At 36.5% G+C, this 26839-nt stretch overlaps 1 protein-coding gene across 1 annotated transcript in view; it reads right to left on the reverse strand.

Annotated features, from left to right (window-relative positions):
- The window catches only part of PSPC1 (paraspeckle component 1), a 66967-nt gene that overhangs the window by 15792 nt on the left and 24336 nt on the right, over nt 1–26839 (reverse strand). Inside the window, exons 4-6 of the mRNA XM_006894092.1 lie at nt 25106–25302; nt 13460–13544; nt 4903–5008 (exon numbers count right to left, since the gene is read on the reverse strand). Of these exons, the coding sequence (XP_006894154.1) occupies nt 4903–5008; nt 13460–13544; nt 25106–25302 (388 nt within the window). The remainder of the gene's footprint in view (nt 1–4902; nt 5009–13459; nt 13545–25105; nt 25303–26839) is intronic.

Genomic DNA, 26839 nt, shown 5'->3' on the forward strand with positions numbered 1-26839 from the left:
GGAGATTGGAGGGACAGTGCAGGAGGGGAAGACCCTCTATGAGGTGGATTGATTCAGTGACTAGGATAATCGGGATGGGAGTGTCAGAGACAGTGCGAATAGCACAGGACAGAGCAGAGTTTAGGGCTGTTGTACATAGGGTCGCTATGAGTCGCAAGCGACTCGACGGCACTTAACAACAACAACATGTGGGTCAATGGCGCGTTATCAATTCTATCCAATAGTTTAACTCTCGTTTATAACCATGAACATTTGGTTTATAACCAAAGAACATTCTGGACACTAATTCCTCAGGAATGTTGATTTTAAAAGCATATGAGGTGCTCAGCTTAAATAGACTTTTACTGCACTGGAAAAGAATATTTAAGTTAATAAATGCACACTATAACTTACAAACTCTTTATGAGTTTATTTCATATAGGCCTTTTAGAATGTGAGGAATATATGATCTGATTCTTCATAGTGGATCAGCAAAATTCCTCTTTAAAGGGCAGTATATTAAAGTCCAAACAACAGTCTCAAAAGTCTCATACACTTGTATTACAATTACTAATTTCAACCACCACAGTAAGATTAAATTAGAACAGTTGTGATCCAATAAAATTTCATTTGCAAAAACTACTATAGGAAGTGGATGTGGCATGGATCCCCATAGGTAAAAATTCCGGCATAGATACAACAACTAAAAGGCTTAAAAAATTAACGTGTCAGGTGAGATAATATCTTACTGTATATATAGTCAGAGGGCAAAGTATTTTTTACTAATAAATGTCCCAAGACGTTTATAAAGTAAAAATCCCTTGATCCCAACCATTACCAACTAAATGAAAACGTTTGTTAAATTATATCTCAGGCATTTAAAAAAAAATACAACAAATGTGTTGCCAGAATTTAGAATTATTAAAAACTGCTAAGATCACAAAACGAAGCCATTTCATAACATTTTCATTTACAAAAAAATTATCTTGTGATGGGTCCAAAAACTATAAAGTTCTGGTAAACAGAAAATTGAGAATGTCTCAAATACCTAGAAAATGGCAAATACCCTCTACATAGTGATAAAGAAAAACAAGCACCTAAGAAAGGACAAAAATATACATTGTTACTCAGTATGACATTCCACAGAATTTAGAAAATTAATGTGGTCAATGTAGAATTATACCAGCTATTATGAAAGAGAAAAGACTTCAACTTCCTTAAAGGAAAAAGAAAAAGCTAGAATGTGAAAGTAACAATTTATAATTGACAATTTGCCCTGGAAACTTTTAGAAATGTATTTACATGTATTTCATAAATATCACAATTAACTCAAAGAAAGAGGATGAAAATAATCAAAACATGATTTCGTTCCTCTTTTGTTATACTATAGACATAAAATTTTAGAAGGAAAAGTAATCTGACATTTCAAAGTCCATACAAAACATACACAATTTTTGAAAGTGAAAGATGGAATGTAAAATCAAAACAATATACATTGTCTTTAATTATTCTTGAGGAAGCTGAAAACTTACCACTTGACTCTTCCTTTTAAACAGTGGGAAAGAATGTGTATGTTTCTGTTTGTGTGTGTATATATCTATATGATTAATAATAAAACCCTTTAAAAAAATGAAAATTCATCAGTAAAATTTTTCCAAAGACAGTTTTAAAAGCAAATGAAAAATTATTCACAAACTGCCTCAACTAACTTTTCTAGTAACATGAAAGGCAATAAAGAGCTTCTATTAATATCCCCTTAAGTATAACCATGTCTTATTTATATTAATACTCTGAAAGTAAGAATCAATGAAAAAGACTGATATCAGAAAACTGTTGTTAATTTAAAATCTCTAAGATATCTAAATATAGACAATTATATTTCTGCTATACTTAATTCTAAAGCAAAAAATCCTTCACTCACACACCTCCAATTTGAAAGAAAAGAATTTTTAAAAAGTACTTCCTTCTTTTGTAACACTTTACACAGCAACTATAACTGTCCTTCAGAAATACAGAACACAGTAACACTGTCTTCCCTAACATTACATTAGTAAAAAATCATGAGCTTTAATTCAGTCCAGCATAGTTGCAGTAAAAAGTCACAGAGCAACTATTTTAAATTGTTATTCCCAAAAGAGCCTCTAAAAGTCTTCTATATACAAGTCCAATGAGGGAAGGGAAGAGGGGGTCAGGGGAGTAGACTGTGAAGAGAGGAGGCAATCACTGGGGCAGCAGAGTGTGATGTGGAGAGAGTGAGTGAAGGAATTAGAAAAGATCCAGTGGGGGGAACCTGAAAAGACGGAGTAATAACGAGCACAGATCAATGGTTATTAATTTTATCCAACAGTTTACAGGAATGAGCATATAAAATAAAACGTAAATGAAGGAAACACAATGAATGCAAACTTTGTATGCAAATCAATATAAAATTTTCAAGTCCTTAGTATTTCATCAAATCTTAAAAATATATAAGCAAAATATGCAAGCACTAAGGAAAAACCAAAATAGGTATAGACCATGACCAGGTAAATCTTCTTATGATTGTTCACGTAAGTAATTTAAATTTTAAGAAAACACTTGAAAATCAAGTACATCATATTTAATAATGGATTTTTTATAAAATCATATTCTTATAAAACAATTATATATTTAAATGGAAATAAATCCAGTATGATAATTTTTAAATATCAGCACCTAACAACAACAATCTAGTACTTACATTGGAAACTTGCAAAAATGAGTGACAGAGATGATGTTAAAGTTAAGTTGCAGCAATTAAATTTTAAATTGTAGCAATGCTTCCAACTATTTACAAAAATAATTTATCATTTTATTGAAAATTATTAAAACCTATGGTAATGAGTTTTAAAATTGGTGAACTGTCACTGAAAACTATCAAGTTTCTACAACCATATCAAGCAAGTTTACAGAATACTTTTGCAAGTATTTTCTATCAAAATTATTATTAAACATATATGACATACTTGTTACTGTGACACAACTACTTCACATATAAAAAATTGATCCTCAAAGAGACTCCTTAAGAAATTCACCGAATACATCACAATTACAAAATTACCACAGCTATTAGTATCTTTTTGTAATTATTCTATGTCTTTCCAAAATCATGGGAAAGAAAAAGAAACATAGCCATCTTACTTGCTTTAAAGCAGTTTCTATTACTCACATGCTTGGCTATAAAGTATAAAAAAACTGTACAACAATTAAACAGGGTTGGTGGTTTCTTTGGTTTTTTATCTCTCTCCAAAAACCACTGAACTATGTTTTACAGCATTTTTCCTCAGTCTTAAATGAAAATGACCTCTAAAACAAAGAGACTAAATCATTGCAAACTCCTTTTGTGATGAAGACATGTTAAATGGCTACGTTTGCGTGGTTTTTATTTAAAAAAGGGTAACTTTAGGTCATAATCCTCGCTTATAGAAAGAAAAGGCATATTTTACCTGATTACAGTAAAAATATCTGTACAAATTGCAAAAGATGATTGTTCCTTGAGACCACAACAATCACATTAAGATTAGCCATGACTGATTTTCTATTCTTGTCTTTTTTACTTCTTGTTATTTAAGAATCAGAACAGTCCGCTAATAAGGATATAGAATAACTACAAAATATGAGTGTACCATCAAATCAGATCTGACTGGTACAGGAGGAGATTGTCCCTCCTTTTCCCGGCAGAGCACCTGGTGGATTCGAACCGTGTGCCTCTGGGATTGTAGATGCTGCTCCTTACCACTAGGCCACCAGAGCTCCCCTAAAGTTTCTAAAGTTAGAAAAATCTGACACATCAAAAAACACTTTGTTCAAAAGAAACAGAAAATTTAATAGTAAAATGTCACTACTCTTTACCCAAGACAAAAAACTAAAAAATTATAACAGAAATAACAAAAATGTATAATGTTCTAAAAATTGTTAATGATATTTTAAAAACTTAAAATTAAGCCTCTAATGCAGCTTATAAATAATAAACTTTAAATATTTAAACTTAAAAGCCACAAAGGATGCTTATATATAAAAAGAGAATACAATTTTCTTATAGCTAGAAAGTTTGGATTTAAATTACTTGGTATATACATACATTTTAAAACAAAAAAGCTGACACTACCTAGAGAAAACCAGAGCAATTTGTTGTTAAGGATTCTGGCTTTTTTAGCAACTAGGAAAAAAATAAGCCATGTGATTTCTCCACAGGAAAAAACAACTGTTAAAACTTGTATTCTCTAAACTTAAAAATTGACTATTGAATCTTGACGAAGTGTTACTGTTTAAGTCACAAGAGCTCCCTCTAACTCTACAGAAATTTAAATAAAAGAACATGGTAAGATTTACCTCGGGGACACACACTCAGTAAAATCATAACGTGAAATACTCTATACAACAATGATATAACAAGGCTCAAACATTAAACAATAAATGAGTAGTTGTAGAAGTCATTATTATAAAGACTGGCAAATGAGTAAAATACTTTTATGAAAGATGAACAAATCTAGTCTTTGAATAGATCCTTCTTAAAGATAGGATAAAGAAGAGACACATGCTGAAACATATTTGAAAGAAATTTTAACAATCTAGGATTTTCATAGCAAATAATCTGAAAAGTTACGTGAGAAAAATAGGTAATAGAAGAAAATGGTAAGTATTGCAGGAGGTGATATGCACATGTATTTTCTCCTCAAAATAAAGACTTTTCAATATGAATGAGGAAAATAATATAAATGTAGAACAATCTCATAAAATGTAACTTATTACCTTCAGAAATTAATTTCATTTTGCTACTTGTTAAAAGGGTAAGAAAATTTATTTTTACACAAAATCAAGGTTTAACACATAAAAATTGAAAAATACTGGACTCTATGCCACTACATAAACAAAGCTCTTCTTGCATTTTAGCATCTTACTTACATTTTCCATATAGTTTGGCTTAAAGCCTTCCTGCTGTCGCCTAAGTTCTTCTTGTTCTCTGTGTCTTATCATTTCTTCTTCACGACGGCGGTGTTCTTCTTCATGTCTGAAAATATTTCACCATTGTGAAATTTGCACAATATGAACATTTTTCATCTTGCAACAAAATCACTTACATAAAATGAATCACGGCAAACAATGAGCAATAATTAGATTTACTTTCATTCTTCTACTTTGTCGAAACTATCTGATCAAGCAAATCAATCAATGAAATAAAGTAGCTTGAGCTTGTTCTTGTTTTTAAAGTCATTGACATCAGTTCAAACTTCCATCAGGTTGCTCAAGCTATAATCTTTACCACAGGAGGCTTCTCTATCTTTCTCCCAGGAAGCAGTTTATAGAGTCAAATGAAAACGTGGCTCAGTGAATTAATAATTTACTGCACAATAACGAAGTTGACACACAGCACTCCCACGCTCACTTTACACAAACTACAAAAATCCCCTAGAAAAGATTTTCAACCCAATCACCTCTTTTTCTATGTTTATAATGGAGCAAAATGCCCCATCTAAAAACCAAACTCCCACCTAGCTGGTCCTGGTGCCCAGGGTTATTATTGTTGACTACTACAGAGCTGGAATCAACTCCTAGATGACTCTCCAATGGGTTTTCAGAGGTAGTAAAACTACACAGGATGAGACTGCCCACTGTTCTCCTACAGATGGTGGGGTAGATGTGAACCATGTACCTTTTGGGTAGCAGCAGACATCAATTAAAAACTAAAACTCACTGCCAAATATCTAAAGGGATTACAAAAGCTGTAAATCCCACTGAAAGAGACTGCTCATTTTTCTTCCATGAAACTAAGTTTATCCCAACCAAGAGAGATGCCACTTTTGGATTAGGAATCAACTCCATACCCACTAGGCAAAAGTACTCCCTCCATAATTGTTAAATGACCCAAACACAATACTTGTGTACTCAAAATAATTTATATGCATGTGCATGTGCCCGAGGGCGCGCGCGCACCCACCTACAATTTCTTTTATCATCTTCTTCTTATGCGCCCTCGAGTCGCCTGCAACTCATAGCAACCCTATGTAAAAGAGGCCTAAATCCTGCTCTAACCTGTGCCAACCTTAGTGTCTCTGACACAACTACACTCATTGCCCTGGTGAGGGAATTAATCCATCTCATAAAGGGTCTTCCTCTCCTGCACTGTCCCTCCACCCTCCCCATAACACATCCAAAGTATGTCAGATGAAGCTTCAGAATCCTTGCCTCCAAGGAGCAGCCAGGTTTTACCTTCTCCAGGATGAACCTGTTTATTTTCATAGCACTCCATGGTATATTTAACACTCTTCTCCAGCACCACAGCTCAAAGGTATCCATTCTCTATCATTCCTAGTCATTGTCCAGGTCTCTAATACATAGCAAGCAAATGCAAAGACTATGGCCTGGATCAGGCGCACCATAGTCTCCAGACTGATGCCGTTGCTCTTCAGTACTCGAAGAAGTCCCTGACAGCGGATTTTCACAATGCAACTTTTCTCTTGATTTCCTGGCTGCTGGTACCAAGAGTGTTGACTGTGGAGCCAAGAAACTAATGCTGTTAACAATCTCAAGCTCTTCACCATGCATAATGATGCTGCCAAAGGGCCCAGTAGTGAGAATCTTTGTTTTCTTGATGTTGAGCCTCAATCCATATTGAATGCTGTAGTCCTTGATCTTCTGCAGCAAGTGCTTCGGGTACTCCTCAGTTTCAGCAGAGTTGTATCATCTGCATAACACACATTGTTGATGAACCTTCCTCCAATCCTTACGCCACATTCCTCACACAGTTCAGCCTCCTGGATGATCTGTTCTGCAAATATATTGAAAAGGTACAGAGACAGAATACATCCCTGGCAGAATCCCTTCCCAATTTTGAACAAGGCAGTATCTCCATGCTCTGTTCTGACGACTACCTCCTGGTTCAAGTATAGGTTTTGCCTAAGTACAATCAAATGTTCTAGGATTCCATCTCTTCTCAGAATCAGTTACAGTTTGTTGTGATCCACACAGTCAAATGCCTTTGCATCATCAATGAAACACAGCTGGTACTCTCTGCTTTCTGCCAAGATCCATCTACTATTAGCCATAACATCCCTAGTACCACAGCCTCTTCTAAACCTGGCCTGCACATCTGGCAGTTCTCTGCTGACATGCTTCTCCAGTCGTTTTTGGATAACTTTCAGCAGAATCTTCTTTGCATTTGATATTAATGACACTGCTCGATAATTTCAACACTCTGTCGGGAATGGGAACAAATAGAGATATCTTCCAGTCAGTTGGCCTCCAGATTTCTTGACACAACTTAGTGAGCACATCCAGGGCAGAGTCTTGTTTCTTGAAATATGTCAATACATATGTGGTCAATTCCTGGATCCTTGTTTTTTGCCAATTCTTTCACAGCAGCTTGAACAACTTCTTCAACACAGGCTTCTGCACACACATTGTTTCATTATAGCCTTCTGTGTCAGGTAATTCCTTCTGGCACAGTGTATACAATCCCAAAGGCACATATTGCAAATCCACCAGTTGTTCCATGGGAGAAGGGCAATCTCCTCCCACACAACTAAACGCCTCTGAAAACCTACTGGTTTTCAGCTATGAGTTAATTCGGACTCAATGATACAAAACAAGGAAAAGCAAACCAGAGAATCTAGATTATGAGACTCTTAAGACATAGTCTCTTCACCCATACAAATCTTTTCTACTTAATATAAACAGAATAAAATAACTCCATTGCAATCAAGTTGATTACAACTCAAAAGTGGCCCTATAAAAACAAGATAGAACCATTCCATACATTCAAAAACTATAACCTTTCTGGAAGCAGGCTATCTCATCTTTCTCCCTTAAAGGAGCTTGTGGATTATCAGCAAAACACAAGAGCACTAAACCACTATGGCATTTAAGTACCTATTAAAGAGTATATTTAAATTATTAGCAATAAAAGAAGTTCTTAAACAAAAGTTTTATTTTCCTTCTTTTATGGTATAAAACTAACAAATTTAAGTTCAGTTCATGACATTTTTAATACAAAATTTTTACTGATTATTTTTAAAATCAAACACTCCCCAGTCACCAAGAAATAGTAAAGTTTTAACATATCTAGCCCTACTTGCATTTTTAAGAATTTAACTAAGCATAAACTTTATCCTGTATTTGCCAAATGAAGAAATAAATTTGTCTTGTATTAGTGCAACCTGAGTGTTCCTTAAAAACAGTGAAACTTAAACTAACCTACGTTCAACATGTGTAAGATGGGCCAGGAAAGGTGGAGACACTGCAGGAAATATGGTGTCAGAAGGAATGAGGAAAATCCAAGATGGTCTCATACAATGACCACTGACTATGAGCTCGAACATGGCAAAATCCTGTGATTTATGCAAGATTAGGATATGACCCAATGACTCACCGCATAATCAACCAGATAAAAAGCCTTCACAAGTCCACATCCATTTCCTTAGCCAATTAATGAAAGGTCCTATGAATGACATCTTATTTGGGATTTTTCATGAAGGGAGTATTTCTGCCTATCACAAAGATAATTTTGTCTTTCTCAGCTAATCACTGCAAGAGGTTCCTGAAGTCAATATGCCTTTTTTTTCCAAGTTATAGTAACCTTTATCACTTGTACATCATGATCTCCTAGATTACTACTCCCTATCAATTTATCATTTTTTTCCCCCATCTGGGTTTAATGCACATGTTGTTGTTGTGTACCATAGGAACCAAACCATACAGCTGAATCTCCAGCAGGTGTTCAGAAGCAGAAAATCACACAGAGGAAACTGCACATCTTTCCCCTCTGAAGCAGGTGGTAGATTCAATCTGTGTATCTTTGTACTGGCACTACAATTCCTTACCACTATGCCACCAAAGCATATGAATTCTAAAAAAATAAAGACTATGCAAACCCTATTTCCTTGGTTTAATCCAATGTTAATATTTGTGAATAATAAATATTTCTGTAATAATTATTAATGTCATCGTTACGTGCCAAAGAATCAAGCACAACTTATCGTGACTCTATGAACAACAGATTTTACTGTCATATCTTACTCCATCCTTATCATCTCTGCCCACTACTGTAGTCACTATGTCAATTCATCTGGTTGAGGTTCTTGCACTCTTTTGCCCAACTCTCCATCTTTCAAAGCAGTGTCCCCTTCTAAGGACCAACCCACAGCTGACTCTCCAGTGAGTTTCCAGAGGCAATAAACAGCACAGGAGGAGACTGCCTATCCTCCTCCCAAAAGGCAGCTAGTTGATGGATTTGAACTGCCTAACTCCAGGATTAATTACAGAATAGCTTTTTACCACTTCTTGTTGTTAGGTGCTGTCAAGTCAAATACGACTCATACAGAACCTATAAACAAAATATTTCAACCTTATTCTAACTTGCACCATCCTTATACATCGTGACACACAAATATCTACGGCAACAATTACTATGTCAGTCCATCTGGTTGAGGGTCTTCCTCCCCTGCGACGACCCTCTACCCTTTCCGGCATCATTTCCTTCTCCAGCCCCCTCCCAGTAACATGCCCAAAGAAGGTGAAGCGAAGTCTCATCATTCCTGCCTCCAAGGAATACCCCATCTGCACCCTCTCCACTAGGCTACAGGAACTCCCTTTGTAAGGAATAGTCTAACAACCTGCTTTAGAGAGTTCTGTTGGCCTAGTAGCAAGAAGCAATGCTGCAATCCCAAAAGAAAGCGATTCGAGGCCACCAGCTACTCCGCAGGCAAAGGCAAACTCCTTCTATGCTATTAATGCCTCTAAAAACCTATGGGTGGGTTTCTACTCTACGGTACACAACAACTTGCCCTAAGTATGTAAGACAAAACTTCACCATCTTCCCCTCCAAGGACCACTCTGGATACTGTAGTGTTTACCAAATAATGACCTTCTACTTCATTTATTCATCCAACCTTTAGTTGTAATTCTTCTATCAGGAAAAACTGTCTTTTCTGCCCTATTTGTTTACAAATTCATTTGATTGTTTCTATCAGTATAAATTACTGAATATTTATAGTTCAAAATTTAACACCTTTATAATTACTGCTGAAATGCTGTCATCTAATCCATTTTCTTGAAGAAACCAAAATCTAGTGCATTGCATGGTTTAAAATTAAGAAAGGTGTGTATCCAGGTTGTTTCCTTTCTCCAAACCTATGCATTCTGCATGCTGAGCAAATAACTGGACACTTCATAAAAAGTGGTGAGAGAGGAGAAAATGAGTCATTGTCACCAAAGATCAAAGACTACACTGCCCTTCGACCCTCCACCTTTCTAAGTATGATGTGCTTTCAAGGACTGGACCCTCCTAAGAACATACCCAAAGTTTCACTATTCTTGCCTCAAAAGAGAACAATCGATACTTAGGTTTATAGATGGGGGGGGGGGAAATACCCTGAAAACATAAAGACCAATGTAATATTATATAGAAAATAAGAGTTTAAAAAAAAAAGACATCTCACTATTAAGAAAACAAAAGTCCTCAACACTGGACCAACAGGCAACATGATAGAATGAAATTGTCAAAAATTTCCTCTTACTTGAATCCATACCAGGAATCAAGAAATGAACAGATGTGCTGAACTGGGAAAATCTGCTGCCAAGGACCTCTCATGAGTGCTAAAGAGTAATGAAGACAGTTTAAGAACCAAGGTTCACCTGATGCAAGTCTTGGTCTTTCCAAATAATTACTATGCATCTAAAAGGTGGGAAATGGGTCTCTCTGATCTTTAATGGTCACACACTTTGGCCATGTTGTCAGCAGAGACCAATCCTTGGGAAAAGGCATTCTGTATGGAAAGATGGAGGGTGAGGGAAAAGTGGAAGACCCTCAACAAGATGGACTGACACAGTGACTACAGCAATGGACTAAAGTATGTCAGAGATGCTAAGTATGGATTAAGAGAAGACAAGAGTAGGAATAAGGCAGGGCTCAGATACATTGTTTACAGGATTGTGAAAAATCATAGCCAATTCTAATCCACTGGAGGGTCAGCTATGAGTTGACTGAGGCTCAAAAGCACACAACAGCACATTAATCTTACAGTAAAAGACTAATTCTATGAAAAGTACCTAGATAATAAACTGAAAGTTGTGTCAACTCATTGAACATCATCAATTGGTTCTCAACTCATAGCTGCCACTCCACTGGGTTTCTGCAGCTGTTCTTATAAGAGACTGTTCATCTTTCTCTTGGAGAGTTGTTAGTGAATTCAAGCCAGCAGACAAGCATAACCTTGGAGTTACAAAAGAAATCCTAAGTATTATGCTACTAAAGCCCCCAAGATAATAAATTGAAAAGACAGGTATTTTAAATTATTGGTTGCTGTGTGGAAGAACAAAAAGTCTCTTATAAAAATGGTGGTGGAATGCTGTAAAACAGGAACACCACCAATGAAATGTGATATAATAAAAAAGACAAGTTGTCAATGATTTCATTTTATTTGGATCCAAAATCAACACTCATGGAATTAGTGGTCAAGAAATGAAACAATACACTGCACTGAGTAAAGCTGCTGTAAAATATTTCTTTACGTTGCTAACAAACAAAAATGTCACTTCCACAAAGATTTACCCAACTGTGGGAAACTGTGAGTCAGAACTATATAAGAAAATCAGTCAAACAGTAAAAAGAAATGTCAGGGTGTGGAGGGAAGGTGGTGAAGAATACAATTTATTGAATACTAAACCTATCTACAGACTATGAAGACATTTCATACGTCTTCTTATTTTCTATCTCACACTTCTACTTTGGAAGATGAACACTTAATAGTTTTTAAATTTAGAACTACTACGTCTGTGTAAAAGTTTAATTAGTCATCTTCTGGTCACACCAGCACAATAGCCACTGTTTTTCATTGGAGTTTAAACCGTTTATGACTCTTCTCCAATACCAGGTCAGTAGTCACTAACTTGTGGGATTGTTTCTACCTTATTCATTGCATTTCTATACTCCCTACTGCTTAAGATGCCCCAGAGGAAGGGCAACCAGCCGTACTGGTCATTTATCTCTAATGGGTGTGCTACCAGCCTAGTCAGCCACAGTCCAGCTCTCTTCTTCCACACAAGTTGTCCTGTGTCCATGCTGATTCCTGGTACTTTGAGTATCAGAGCGAAGCTATGGCACATCACTTTTTCCTTGAACTTTCAAAAGTGGTTCAAGGCCTCTCTTTTGAGAAACATCACTCTTTTGATTAATAACAAATGCTTAAGCATCTGCACTGCCCAGGGCCGCTTCTGTCAGTGCAGCCGGTAAGAAAGGCATCATTCCAGAGTTCTTGACCTCTCCCCTCTCCATCCACACGTTATTTTTTATTCTTTTTAATAGCAACAGATCACCACCCTGCAAAGTCTTGTTTTGTGGCTCTCTGAGGAGATGAACATTTGCTCCTAATGAGCAGTAGTATTTTCCTTTTCTTTTTCCTTTGCAGGTTCTAGCACAGTGCTCTTAAAATTAGGATTAGACACCCACACAAAATGATACACAGTGTCTGGTGTAGATGCATTTACTTCAGCCTATATTGCTCTTCCGTAGCACATCTACTGGTACCCAACTTTACCTTGTGGTGGCATGGAAAGCTCCTTGTCATTTGTATCATCTACTAAAAACTTGTGGCAGCTAATGTCAACACTAAGCATACATAATAATGTCCTTGTGCAGGGCTCAATGTTTTACAATAGTACTATTCACATGGCGCAACCCTCCAAATACAGTGTAACTCATTTCTTATGATATGATGGTGATTATCACACACTTCAGCTCCAGCAAGGCACTTTCCTCCTTTAACTGGAGACTCTGTTTTGCAATATGCAATCCACAATCCCATTCATGCTTTGTCTATCTGGGTATTAATTTTAGACAGCCTTTAAATTGACACTAAGTGCAGCTCAAAGTAATATGACTATACAGCTGTGTTCACCTTAATTCCATGAGCTTTGGGAAACGGATTCCACAAACAGCACATAATAGATATAAATGTGTTATATTTTGGGGTTTTTTCTGGCAAAGCAACACATAGGCACACTTCTTTGTTAAATCAATGGTTTGTTGCTACATAGAGATATTTATAGACTGACTCAGAACAGAATTAAAATATCGTGAGTATTACAGTTTAATAAATGTCTACTGAAATTTGGTTGTATGGATTTCAATTTTAAATAGACATATAAAATATTCATGCTAACTTTACACTTCTGGAAAAATAGTATAACTCAAAAGAAAATACATTTACCTATCAATGAAAAATAGTTATTATGTCCTTTTCTTACCCCTGGGCCCTTTATCTTCAGCTGCACAAATACCTTCGCCAACTAAGAGATTTTAAAAGCAAAGTGGTGTGTCAAGTTGCTCTTAGTAATGCCCCAATTACAAAAAACTTTTAGTTTCTCTATTTTTTTAACTCACGCAATTTGTTTATATAACAGGTTACAGAACACTGCCTTTATATCGTGCCCAATAAAAACCATGTATGCCTTAGTAATCATTTACCTTAGTTGAATCTGTTTGCGTTTTTGCAGCTCTTGGTTTCTAAGTTCCTCCAATCGTCTGAGTTCTTCTTGACGCCTCATTAGATCTGTAATATATTGATAATACATTAATGTTTTCAGCTTCCCTGTGTTTCACCGCAATAAGTGTAGAAGATTTACTGATGCTAGCACAGACTTTTCTTAAAGTTACTAAATTACTAACATTTTTTCTAAAGCCTGTGCTGCTACCTTGGAAAGTTCAAATGTATCTGACAGGCAATCTCCTATGGGGTTTTCAGACTCTAAAATTGGCTAAAGGGTCAATTATGAGTCATTTCTGACTCAAAGCCATCAGTTTGCGTGCGTGTGTGTGTATACATATGCATATATATAATTTTACTTCTATCCATACATTTAACTCCTTGTTTACTAGCCATTTTAAAACAAAAATTATAAAGTGTCATTAATCAAATTAATATCATTTGCAGGCATACTTCCCCATGTTAAGAAAATAAAATTCAACCTAGTATTAAGTAATTAAATGAGTAATAATTATTTTAACATAGGGCTTACTTTAAACACAGAATAAATGATAATTCTACTAACTTATTTTCCTTTCCATTCTTTGAACAAATTACAAGTTTCTGATTAGCAACCCTCCCTCATTGTCATGGCATTAGATTCAACTCACAACTGACCTTCACAATGGGTTTTCAAAACTTTCAAATCCTATAGGAAGAGACTGCCCATCTTACTGTTGCAATTCTCTTGTTGATTCACACCTTTACATCTAAGCCCTAAACGTTCAGTTACACAAAGTACTTAACCAACTGAAAGATTTTAAGAACAAAGAGTTGTGATACATTGCTGAGTAATTCTGTAAGTATGGATTTACAGAAAAGGTCTCTGGTTTGGCCTTTAGATTAGCAGCACCAATTCCTGATAAATTATGCCACTTGAGTTGGATCAAATCCCCTAACAATTACTTGAGTACTTACACCAGCAGAGATTACCTAACAGTCAGGCCAAATAACTAGCAGGAATGAGAAAAGGACACTAAATAAATTCAAAAAACAAACTCCCAATACAATTAGGGCAAGATTTCTTCTTTATTAAATCAATGTTCCATGGAAGATTAGTTAAGAATCCCTAAAAATTGGAGAAAAGACTGAATGCTGAAGAAAAAGCACCCTTGCTATCACCAATTAATCCTTGTCTATATTTTTATGTGCTGTTGAGTCGCTTGCGACTCATAGCGACCCTATGAGCAACAGCCCTAAACTCTGTTCTATCCTGTGCCAATCGCACTGCCTCTGACACACCCATCCCGATTACCCCAGTCACTGAATCAATCTACCTCCTAGAGGGTCTTCCCCTCTCGCGCCGTCCCTCCACCATCCCAAGCATGCTGTCCCTCTCCAAGGACCTGTCCCTCCTTACAACATGTCCAAAATATGTCAGACGAAACCCCAGAATCCTTGCCCCCAAGGAGCAACCTAGTTTAACCCTCTCCAAGATGAATCTGTTTGTTTTCTTGGAAGTCCATGGTACACTTTCTTATGAAAATATTTGCAGAGGTTAAAAGATGAGGGCACTCTGGTGGCCTAGTGGCAAGAAGCTGCACTGCTATCTCAGAGGTTCATAGTTCAAATTGACTAGACGCGCTATTGGAGAAAGAGGGACAATCTCCTCCTCTTACAAGTCAGATACGATTTGAGGGTACACATGCAAAAAAAATGTTAAAATTTTTTTTAAAAAAAAGATAAATGAAATATTTTAATTCTCTTGAAACCAAAATTACTGTTTCTATTTTCCTATACTTTTACAGTATCGGAAATGTTTTAAAGTTTAATAAATTCCTATACATAGAATTAACACAAGACTAACACTAATAATAACCCTTTTATGGGCATTAAAAATAGGACTAATAATCCAATATTACAACTCTATGAACTTTTCTTTTTTTTTCCAAATGAGTTGGTTTAATTCCAGGTGGTACATAATCCTGGGCATAATGAAGAACGAAGATTCTGACAGGATTCTGGATTGCATTTAGTTTGACTGCACAGCGAAGATCAGAAAGGCTGAATAAGGACTGGAAATGGACCATCATAGGGTTTCTTCTTCACTGTTTCACAAAGTTTCTTCTTAAATGTACAACAGTCTCCAAGACAACACTTCATTTTAACTACAGGTGGATACAGATGTTACTGTAGAGAATCCAGATGTTTTAAAAAGGAAGGGAAGTAAGGTTCATCATTGCCTCAGTCTTAATTTTTTGCCAGATTTCTTAATTCCACCCATGGCCAGGAGACCTTTGCCCGCAGCCTTCGCTTTTAGTTCGAGTTTCTTCTGTTGTTCTTTTTGTTTGTGCTTGAAAGCCTTCTATCTTCCTCGTCCATCTCCTTGGTCTGCTTCTTGGGCTATTTCAGGGGCTTCTTCTTACCACCTTCACAGCCAGACATGGCACCGGCTGCCCCTTCCCCAGACCTTGAACTTTTTAAAATAAGTTTACTACTCTTGAAGCTTAGTATTAAGGAATTGCACTGCTAACCAAAAATGTTGCTATGTACTGTCAAGTCAAAACCAACTGATACCGCAGAGACCCTCCAGCAGGTTTTCAAGGACTGTTAAATCACACAGGAGGAGAATGTTCATCTTTCAACAAAGGAATAGCAGGTGGAATCAAGCAACCTATCTTTGGGATGGCAGCACAGTTCATTACTCACTTGGCCACCAGAGCTCCCTCACATGATAATCAATATGAAACTTTGTCATACAAAGGTTTTCTTTCATCGAGACTCTGGCATCTGCTATTTTTTAACTATGCCATTTGAGAAAGCAGTTTTAATATCTCAGATTACATGTAACATTGATGGTATAACAACTTAAAAGTTCTGACAATCAAAAATTAAAAAGTAGTTATTTAGCAAAAAGATCATCAACTTAAACAAAATACCATCATACTTTGGACATGTTATCAGGAAGTGCTGACTCATAGCTGATCTTGCAGTGTATTTTCTGGGGCTTTATATCGCACCAAGAGGAGACTGTTCATCTTTCTCCCACTGAGCTGGTGAAATCAAACTGCCTTTGGTTTAGCAGCTAACTCCTAACTCACTAAGTCACCAGAGCCCCCTGGGCACTAAAGAAAACTCAAATTCCAAAGCTGTAAAGGTTTACAGGAGGAGACTACTTGACCATTCTCAGGCAGAGTGTCTAGTGAGTTTAAAATGACTGACCTTCTGGTTAATAGCCAAATGTTTAAATCCCTGCAAGACCAGACACAACGATTCTGACTAAAAGATTCTCACTACAGCTTATTTGTTTGGACATTGAGGTAATAATATCATTCTGAGGAAAGGAAATTAAATAGTTTGAAGGTTTTTATCCTTGAATGCAATAAATCACATTAATAATTTACTGAGTCAAGTAATCCACAGATCTGAATACCTCTATGCCCGTTAGCCGATTAAACATTTAAACATAGTCAAATGACAAATTTAATGTTAAAACATACATAAAATAATGAGTTTATTATTTTAATATACCATAAATGAGTCCTTAGCAAAAGAGAATAGAAACAAATAAAGAAAAATGAAATGTTTAACTGGCTAACCTCGGTAAAAAAGTGTTTTCTCAATATATCCTTTAAGTCATAAAAAGGAGAAATACACCCTCATAACCCAAAAAGTCTATTTTCCGGTTTGAATCCACCAGATGCTCTGCTGCAGAAGGAGGGGCAATCACCTACTGTACCAGTCAGATCCAATTTGAAGATACATACACACAAAACTAATAAAAAACTGGCGAGCTCTGGTGGCCTAGCGGCAAGAAGCTGCACTGCAATTTCAGAGGTTCATGGTTCAAATCCATCAGATGCTCTGCTGGAGAAGGAGAAACAATCTCCTCCTGTATCAGTCAGATCTGATTTGACAGTACAAAGAAAAAATAATAAAATAAAATTTAAAAAAAATTAAATAAGTCTATTTTCTAGATTTATGACCCAACAGCCTGAAAGGAATAACTAATTCCCAAGAAAAGATGAAGCACTGTAGACCATATATCTGCAAAGACAGAAAGATTTAACAGACTTGTTATTGTTGTTGACAGCTGTCAAGTCAAAGCGACCCTATGAACAAAAGGCCTGAAGCCTTTATATAACTATCATCATTTTTCCAATTTCATAGCTTCCAGAGGCATGTGGTTTAGAAGTGGATGCCACTACTGCTTACAAACCTGTCTTCATCTAGGAGCTCCACTGTTCCAGCATGGGCACCTGTTATGGAATCTGACTCCACCCCTTCCAATGTCACAAGGTTCAGGATCACAGCAAACCCAGATTACCTCAGTACAGCAAGTTGACAAGAGTTCTGTACAACTTAGAAAAATGTTCCTCCAAAATAACATAACTCTAGGCCCTAGGGCCCAACTGAGCCTTTCTATAGCTAACATCGTTTCTTCAAGTTCACAAAAGTTTGAAGAGTACGTACAGAAAAATTTTCATGGTAGCATGTTAGCAAAATCCTGAAAATTCTGTTTTATTAATTTTAAATTTTTTTTCTTATTGTATTTTAAGTGAAAGTTCACAATGCAAATTTGTGTTCCATTCAACTACTCGGACACATTTAGTTTCAGACCACTGTATATTCCCAATGTAATTACACTTTTCCTACTTCCTCCCTTAACTCTCATTCCCATTAATCCTTCTATCATAACACTTTCTAGTATTCTAAGTTTTATCCTTGGGCAAATGCTGCTCTTATCATCCTACATGGTTACTGATTTTATGGATTAAGTACCTCTTTTCATTAAGTACTGGTCACCTGACCGCTCAGTAACAATTTTTTTGGGGAAGAGATATCTGCTAAATAAGAAAACGGAAATTTAAAAAAAAAAAAAAAAAAGCAAGCCTCTGCTTGAAAGTCAGTTAAAAGGATCAAGTGACTTAACAAGGGCAAAAAATTTTCAAGTTTACTTTAATGTTTTTCAAACAAGAGTCAATATGATGTAACTCTCCAAGGACCAGTTTCTCCTTACAACATGACCAAAGTATGTCAGGAGAAGCCTCAGAATCCTTGCCTCCAAGTAGCAGCCCAGTTTAACCCTCTCCTGGATGAATCTGTTTGTTTTCTTAGCAGTCCATGGTACCCTCAATACTATTCTCCAACACCAAATATCAAAGGCATCAATTCTCCTTCTATCCTCCCTAGTCACTGTCCAACTTTCTAACGCATAACAAGTGATTGCAAAGACCATGGCCTGTATCAGACGCACCTTAGTCTCCAGAGAGACACTGTTGATCTTCAGTACTTTGGAGAGGTCCCTAACAGCAGACTTTCCCATCGCAATACGTCTTTTCATTTACTGGCTGCTGGTGGCAAGAATGCTGATTGTGGAGCCAAACAAACTAAAGCTGTAAACAATCTCAATCTCTTTACCACCCATTCTGATGCTGCCACTTGGCCCAGTGGTGAGAATCTTTGTCTTCTTGACATTGAGCTTCAATCCGTATTGAAGGCTGCAGTCCGTGACCCTCTGCGGCAAGCGCTTCAGGTCCTCTTCAGTTTCAGCAAGCAGGGTTGTGTCATCTGCATAACAGATTGCTGAGAGACCTTCCACCAATCTTGACCCCACATTTCTCCTCACAGAGCCCAGCCTCCCCGATGATCTGTTCTGCATACAGGTTGAAAAGGTATGGAGATAGGATGCATCCCTGGCATACGCCCTTCCCAATTTTGAACCATGCAGTGTTTCCTTGCTCTGTTCTGACGACTGCCTCTTGGTTCAAGTATAAGTTTCACGTTAGCACAATCAAGAGTTCTGGGACTGCCATTCTTCCAGAGTCAGCCACAGTTTGTTATGATCCACACAGTCAAACGCTTTTGCATAATCAATGAATCACAGATAGACATTCCTCTGGTACTCCCTGCTTTCAGCCAATATCCACCTAACAGTAGCTACAATATCCCTAGTACCACGACCCCTTCTAAACCCAGCCTGGACTTCAGTAGAATTTTACTTGCATGTGAAATAAATGAGATTGTTCTATAGTTTCCACACTCAGTTGGGTCATCTTTCTTTGGAATGGGAACAAATATACATCTCTTCAGTCAGTTGGCCAAGTGGTTGTTCTCCAGATTTCCTGACAAAACTTGGTGAGCATGTCCAGGGCAGTATCTGTTAGCTAAAATATGTACTTAGTCAGGGCCATATGACAATTGCTGTACCATCTTATTTCTTCAGGTGATCTGGCCTAGATTTTTATCTATGAGGAATTAGATTTTATTTTTATATTGACTGTTTGCTTCTTAGCTCTTTTCTAATTTTGTTTTAATATCGGATAATGGGCCTGCTGGGTGTATTTTTTTGCTGATTGCTCACTTATTTAGCAGCACAGGAGCATTCACCATTTACCTCCACGTGTAAAGAGAAGTGGCACACAGGGCAAATCTGCGCATTCCTTGCTCTGTATGGGCAAGTGATGGTTGCTGCATGTGGTGGCACCTGACTGCCTGCAACTGTAAGCTTGTGGGTGGACAGGGGTAGTACTACAGTGGGCCTACTCTGTGGGTGAGTGGGTCAGATGGACAGGAATGCTGGTCCTTGCTATCTTGCCTTGTATAGCTGGTATGTGGAGTAATATGTAGGCCACGTTGAGTGAAAACGTCATCTAGTATTTTCATTAACTTCCATACCCTCTGAGCAGTGGCAAGCAGATCAAGAACACTCATTCTCAGGTGCACTGTTCTGCAGAAGAGCAGATGGTCTGATGGATTGTACAGGTGAAGAAGAAAACAGTAGCTCTTGGTATAGTCATCAGGGATTGGGGCAAGAGAGAAGAGGTGTAATTTGTTCCATCACCACCAGGATGGAAGGAAGAGGAGCATGTTGCCCCCGTCACTGGATAAGTTCAAATAAACTATCAAATTAAAGATGCGGGGGGGGGGGGGAAGAGGCAGAAAATCTTCCTGAGTAACTATTCTATCAAGGTAAAAACATAAAAAAGAAATTAATCAACTTAAAAAAACAGAAACATAACAACTAGAAAACCAGAAGATTAACAGTAAAATAATGAGGACAGGGCACCATGAATTTTTATACACAACAGCAATTCTAGAAACGAGAAAAAAAATGTTCACATGTAAGATGGCTGAACTATTTCCAGACATCAAGAAAGACAAAATTTCAACCCAATATGTTTAACAAATATCACTGTTGTTGTTAAGCGTCAACGAGTAGTGTATGGTTTATAGTTACTCATCAAAGGAAGTTACCAAAACCTACCATAATCAAATTATTCAAATGAAAGATTTTGAAAAATAAAAATAGTACTTAAAAGGTATTTTTCATCAGAAACCACACAAGCAAGAATGCAATGGGATCAACATAAAAAAAAAAATCAAGAAGGGAAAGAATTGCTAAGAATCCTAAATGTAGTAAAACTGTTTCAACATTGATGATGAAATAAAGGTCCCTACAGATACACAGAAACTAAAGGAATTTGTAAAAACCAGACAAAAATGACATTAAAGAGACTCCACTGGATAGGGAATCAACAACACTGACAAAGATCTTGCGACAAACACAACACAAGATAAACATGTACAAAATTAAAACAAGATTTATAAAATAACAAAAACAAAAACACCCTAACAACAGACAAATACAGGAATTCAACGACAACAGTACCTATGAAGCTTTCATAAGAATGCCATAAAGCTATTTTAAGACAAAACAAAGTTTTGAGAGCCCTGGCGTTGAGATATTAACTGAAAGGTCAAGAGCTGAAATACATCAACTGCTCTCTGAGAGAAAGTTAAGGCAAGTCTAATGCACTGGAAACCTGATGAAAGATAAGCACAAGGAAGAATCAAATCGAAGCCAGCAGGTTTGAGTTTTGGTGTTTTGAAGGTATACTTCAATGTAACCACTAAGTAAAGAAAATAAAATTAACACTCAGTAAAAGTTGAAAACTTTTTGACAGGACCATAACCACACATAAACAGAACTTGTAATTGTTGTTATGTGCCATCAAGTTACCTGCACTTGATGTATGTACAACAGCCCTAAACCCTGTTCTATCCTGAGCCAATCTTATTTTATCTGACATTCCCACTCCCATTACCCGTCACTGAAACAGCCATCTCATCAAGCGTCTTCCTCTCTTGCACCGACCCTCCACCAAATATAAGTGAGAACAAAGAATTATGAGGACAAAACCTCCCTCATTAATATCACATACAGAAAAATGAGAATGACAATATTTACCAAAAATCACAATGACGACAAATGGATTAAAATGCATTAGTAAAGTTATTTAAAGATAAATAAAAAACATGAACCATTAACTGTTGCCTGCAAGAGACACATGTTAGATAGAATACAAGTTAAAAACATAAAGATGGAAAAATATATCCAGCACACAGTATCCAAGACAAGTAGAAATACTAATCCCACATAAAACGGACTTTAAGTCAAAATGCTTAAGAAAAAGGACTTTAAATTTTTAAAGACTCAACCTACCAAGAAGACATAACAATAATAAATATCTAGGAAACTTAACAGCAATACTTCAAAATATATTTAACAGAATTTAAAAAAATCATAGAAAACATTAGCACACCACTTTCCCTTTTTGTTGTTGTTTTGGAGTTTTTTTAAAACACCACTTTCAATTATGGGCAGATCAACCAGTAAGAAATTATAACAACTGCAGAAGATCTAAGTTAAAAAAAAAAAAAAACAAAACAAAAAACTGGAATACAGACATATAAAAATTAACATATGTAACAGCAATACAGTAAACATCTTCTTCAAGTAATAGTTCATTCCTGAACAGAGCATATGCTGGCCACAAAGCAAGCCACAATAAATAAAAAAACATAATATAAAATATGGATTGAAGCTCAACATCAAGAAGACAAAGATTCTCACCACTGGGCCAACTGGCAGCACCATAATATATGGACAGAGATTGAGATTGTTAACAATTACAGCTTGCTTGGATCCACAATCAACACTCTTTTAACACCAGCAGTCAGGAAATCAAAAAATGAACCGCATTGGGGAAATCTGCTGTCATGGACCTCGGCAGAGTGCTGAAGAGCAATGACACCAGTCTAGATACAAAGGTGCGCCTAATCCAGGCCATGGTCATCCAGGCCATGGTCTTCTCAATTACGTATTCAATAACTAAGCGTGACAGAAGAAAAATCGATGTCTTCGAGTTGTGGTGCTGGTAAAGTCCTGAACATACCACAGACTATCAAGAAAACAAACAGGTCTGATTTGGAGAGGGTGAAACCAAGTCTCTCCTTGGAGGCTAGGATTCTGAATCTCTACCTTACTTTGGGCATGTGTCCAGGAGACCGGTCCCTGGAGAAAAACATCATGCTTGGGAGGCTGGACAATCAGTAGGAGAGGAAGACCCCAGATGAGATGGATTGATAAAGTAAGTTGGGCAATGGGGGTTGGTGTGTCGGAATTAATGTAACTGGCTCAGGACAGAGAAGAGTTCAGCGCTGCTGTACACAGGGTTGCTATATGTCACAGGTGACTCGATGACACATAACAACAATGACATACTATGACAGGTTTGGAAGCAGGAGTGGCATCCTAAATAACATGCCTCTGGAAACTCTATGAACTTTAATAAATGTCAACAGTTGTAGAGGAGCTTCAGGCCTTTTGTTTAATAGGGTCGCTATGAGTTGTGCTCAACTTGGAGGCAATCAACAACAATATAAAATACCATCTCATCATAATGCTATGAAGCAAGAAATAAGTAACAGAAAGTAAAAGGGGGGAGAGGGCTCAATATAAGGAAACTCAGTAGCATCTTAATAAAGAGCCCTGTTATTTATGTGGATCATAACAAACTATGGATAAAAGAATGGGAATTGCAAATACATAATTGTGTTCCCTGTGATTCCTATACATAGAACAAGGAATGTTTGTTCAAACAGTAGAATAAACTACTGCACAGTTTAAAATCAAGAAAGGTGTATCTTCTTGATACATCTATCCAATCTGTATGCTGAACAGTAATTCAAGAAGATGACCACAAGAAGAAGTCATCAGTATGCGGAAAGACTCATTAACAACCTGTTAGACATAGAGACTACTTTGCTTGTGGAAGACACTTCTAAAACACTAAATTCAAAGGCCTTCAGTAGAGATTCTACCTCGCTATTAAAAAAAAAATTCTTCACAACTGGACCAATTAAATAATCAAAGTAGCTACCAAAAGTACAATGACATATTGCAATGGGCAAATATCCTCTTTAAAGGGTTAGTAAAGAGCTTCATGATGAGCACTAAGACAAGTCTGACCTAATTTCGGGTTGTTGGTTTTTATTTTCTTTTTCAATTGTCTCATACATAGATTAACATTAGACAATATTAAAGACAATAGAAAAAACTGCTGTCTTTGAATTTTGAGATGTAAAAATAAGTAACAAATGTAACCCAGAAGAAAAGCAACCAGAATGCTCCTAAGTTATTTATGTGGAAAGCGTGACATCAACTCTTGTACTTTAGTATATTATCAGGAGGGGCTTGTGCGGCAAATGGAGACTGAACAGTTAGAAACAGAGATGGTGAAAATGGGGAGAGTGCCAACAAACTGCGGGGATATAAACAAATGTGGCAGGGTAATTTATATATCAATTGTTGAATGGGAAATTAATGTCCTGTGTAAACTTTCACCTAAAGTACACTAGTATTATTAAAAAGGAAATACAATTATAAATCATGTACAGTTGTTGGGGGGGGAAAAACCAAATTATTTGTGACACAAAAGAATAAAATAAGAAGGAAAGACAAAAAAATACAAGGTAATCTTCCAATGAAACCAACAAGGAAAAGGGGAGATGAAGCCTTCAGCACTATGCTGTTTGTCAGATCAGTAGGTAAGACAGCAAATTAGTGTTCTGACTGCTCTTAAAATTTCAGTCTCAATGTTTACTATTTTGGCCAATTCAAGGAATTTCTTTACCTTGAATATCTATGAACTTCCAACTCTTCCCAAAAACTCTATGCATCTATTATAATTTCTTTTGACAAGTAATCATAAACAGTCATAATTTAAATATCTTTAGTATTGGACCATGGTTGCTGTTATATGCTGTCTAGTCATAACCAACAATCACATCATAGCTGAGACTCTCCAGCAGGTTTTCAGAGGCTGTATATCACACAGGAGGGTAATACTCATCTTTCTCTTATGAAGCCACAAGTGGATTCAAACCACATGTCTTTGGGTTGGCAACACAATTCCTAATCATTAGGGCATCAGAAATCCTATTATGCCAGACCTACCTACCAAAAATTGACGGCGATGCTTCATTTAGTGCTGTCAAAATCATTATGCTGATGGCAAAGTTTATTTAGAATTATCTAAATAAAACATGTAGGTAACATTATTTAAAACCGCAATAAGTTGTGGGGTTTATAAAGTCCATCAAGATAAAGAAGACTTTTGTTTCTTACATGTTGTGTTCCAGGTTCGTCTCTTGAATTCCCAAATGACAAGTTAAGTATCAGTACATATCAATGGGAGATAAATATTAACCACTTTTAAAAAAATCGTACCATATCTAAAAAAAAAAAAATTAAAATATTAAAAAAAAAATCGTACCATATCTATGTGAAAACCAATTTTTACCTTGCCTCATTAGCATTAACTGGTGTTCATGCCTAGCTGCTTCCATTTCTGCCTCTAGTTTTTCTTTCGCTTCTCTGATGTTTCTATCAACCTGCTCCCGCTGCTGCTTTTCCATTTCGTCAAGAGCCTTCCATCGAGACGCATACTCAAATTCAAATGTCCCAGGCTGAGCAAAACGTGGAGGCTGTTCTCTTTCCCTAAATTTACATTTAAAAACATACAGAAATGTATGTTTAAAAGATAAAACAACAACAACAGACAATAGCAACAACCACTATTTACTGAGTGCTTTAAAAAATTCAGGGTACACTATCAGATTCACTAAAAATTGTCTCATGACAACACTGTAACATTTTACAGGCTGAGTGGAAAAAATCCAAAAACGCTGAATAAGTAATGAAACCAAGATTCCAATGTAAGCGATTGGATATACTCCTCTTACAGTCACGTCTAATGAGAACCATCTAGTATTCATTTAAATAACACGTGTTTCCACCATATCAATAAAATATATCCTGCGTAAACTGTCTGGAATTAGTTCTCTCTGCTGAAACCAAAGGTCTAGAAATTTAATTTTTCCTGGCTGATGGAGAAAAAATATTAACAACACAATTCCAACTACATCAATAAAGATATAATTTTTAACTTTTGTGTTCAGAGAAAGATGATATTGGGTGAAGCAAATATAAAAAGTAAAACAAAGATTTACATCAGTCTAACAGTTTTGGTATTCTAGAACCAATAAAGAGATTTTCATTTTCTCTTTCTAAAAAGAAGATGAACAACACACTAATTTTTATGAAATAACTATTGATTTATAAGCAGTTCTGAAATTAGAGATCCATTATAATAAAACAAAAAAAAACACATTAAAATTTCATTTTCTGTCAAGGAAAACATCTTGAACCAATAAAGATTTTTGGAATCAGAAATGAAATTTGACATTGGCTCCAAAGCTTTCGGGACATTCTCTGTAGTAGGAAGACTGTGGAATATAACTAGATTGTAAAAGTTTTTCTGGGATAATTAAATCATTATGTAATTAAAAATCTACACATTTCACTTCTAATAATGCTTTTAATTTCAATTCTCTAACTTCTAAGTGAGATATTCCATTACCAAGAAAAAAGGTCAACCGAGTAGGAAATTAATTTTCTGAATACTAGTATAATAAAAAACCAAAATGGTCACGGTTTACAAATGGTTAGGACTTTCTGATTTTTTTCCCCCTGAAATGGTTCCTTTACTTCCTGCTAAGGCACTTTCTCTTGTGTCTCCCTACTCCACCAAATGCTATGTCTTTTTTGTGGATTCCTTCTAAACCCTCTCAACCCTCTAGATTTAATTCTAGCCCCAAAATCTCTAATTTCCAAGAGCCAGTACAACTACCTACTTCACATCTCCACTTGAGATATCAAATACTCATCTCAAACATAACATCCTCAAAACAGAGTTCCATGTAATCCCAGAGGCACGTGGATCGAATCCACCAGATGCTCTGCTGGAGAAGGAGGGGCAGGAGTGGCAATCTCCTCCTGGACCAGTGGTATCCATTCACCCAGGTTCCTGATCTTCTACTCCTCCTGTACCCACACTGTCATCTACTTGATTCTAATTCACAGCAAATTCCTACTGAGTTTTCTGAGGTTGTAATTCTTAACCAGAAGAGACTGCCTAGCAATCTACCCTACAGCGGCTGATGGATTCACACTACAGTTAGCAGTACATTGTAGG

Source organism: Elephantulus edwardii, unplaced genomic scaffold (genome assembly GCF_000299155.1).
Source record: "Elephantulus edwardii isolate Elephantulus edwardi_28Jun2011 unplaced genomic scaffold, EleEdw1.0 scaffold00135, whole genome shotgun sequence".
Classification (NCBI taxonomy): domain Eukaryota; kingdom Metazoa; phylum Chordata; class Mammalia; order Macroscelidea; family Macroscelididae; genus Elephantulus; species Elephantulus edwardii.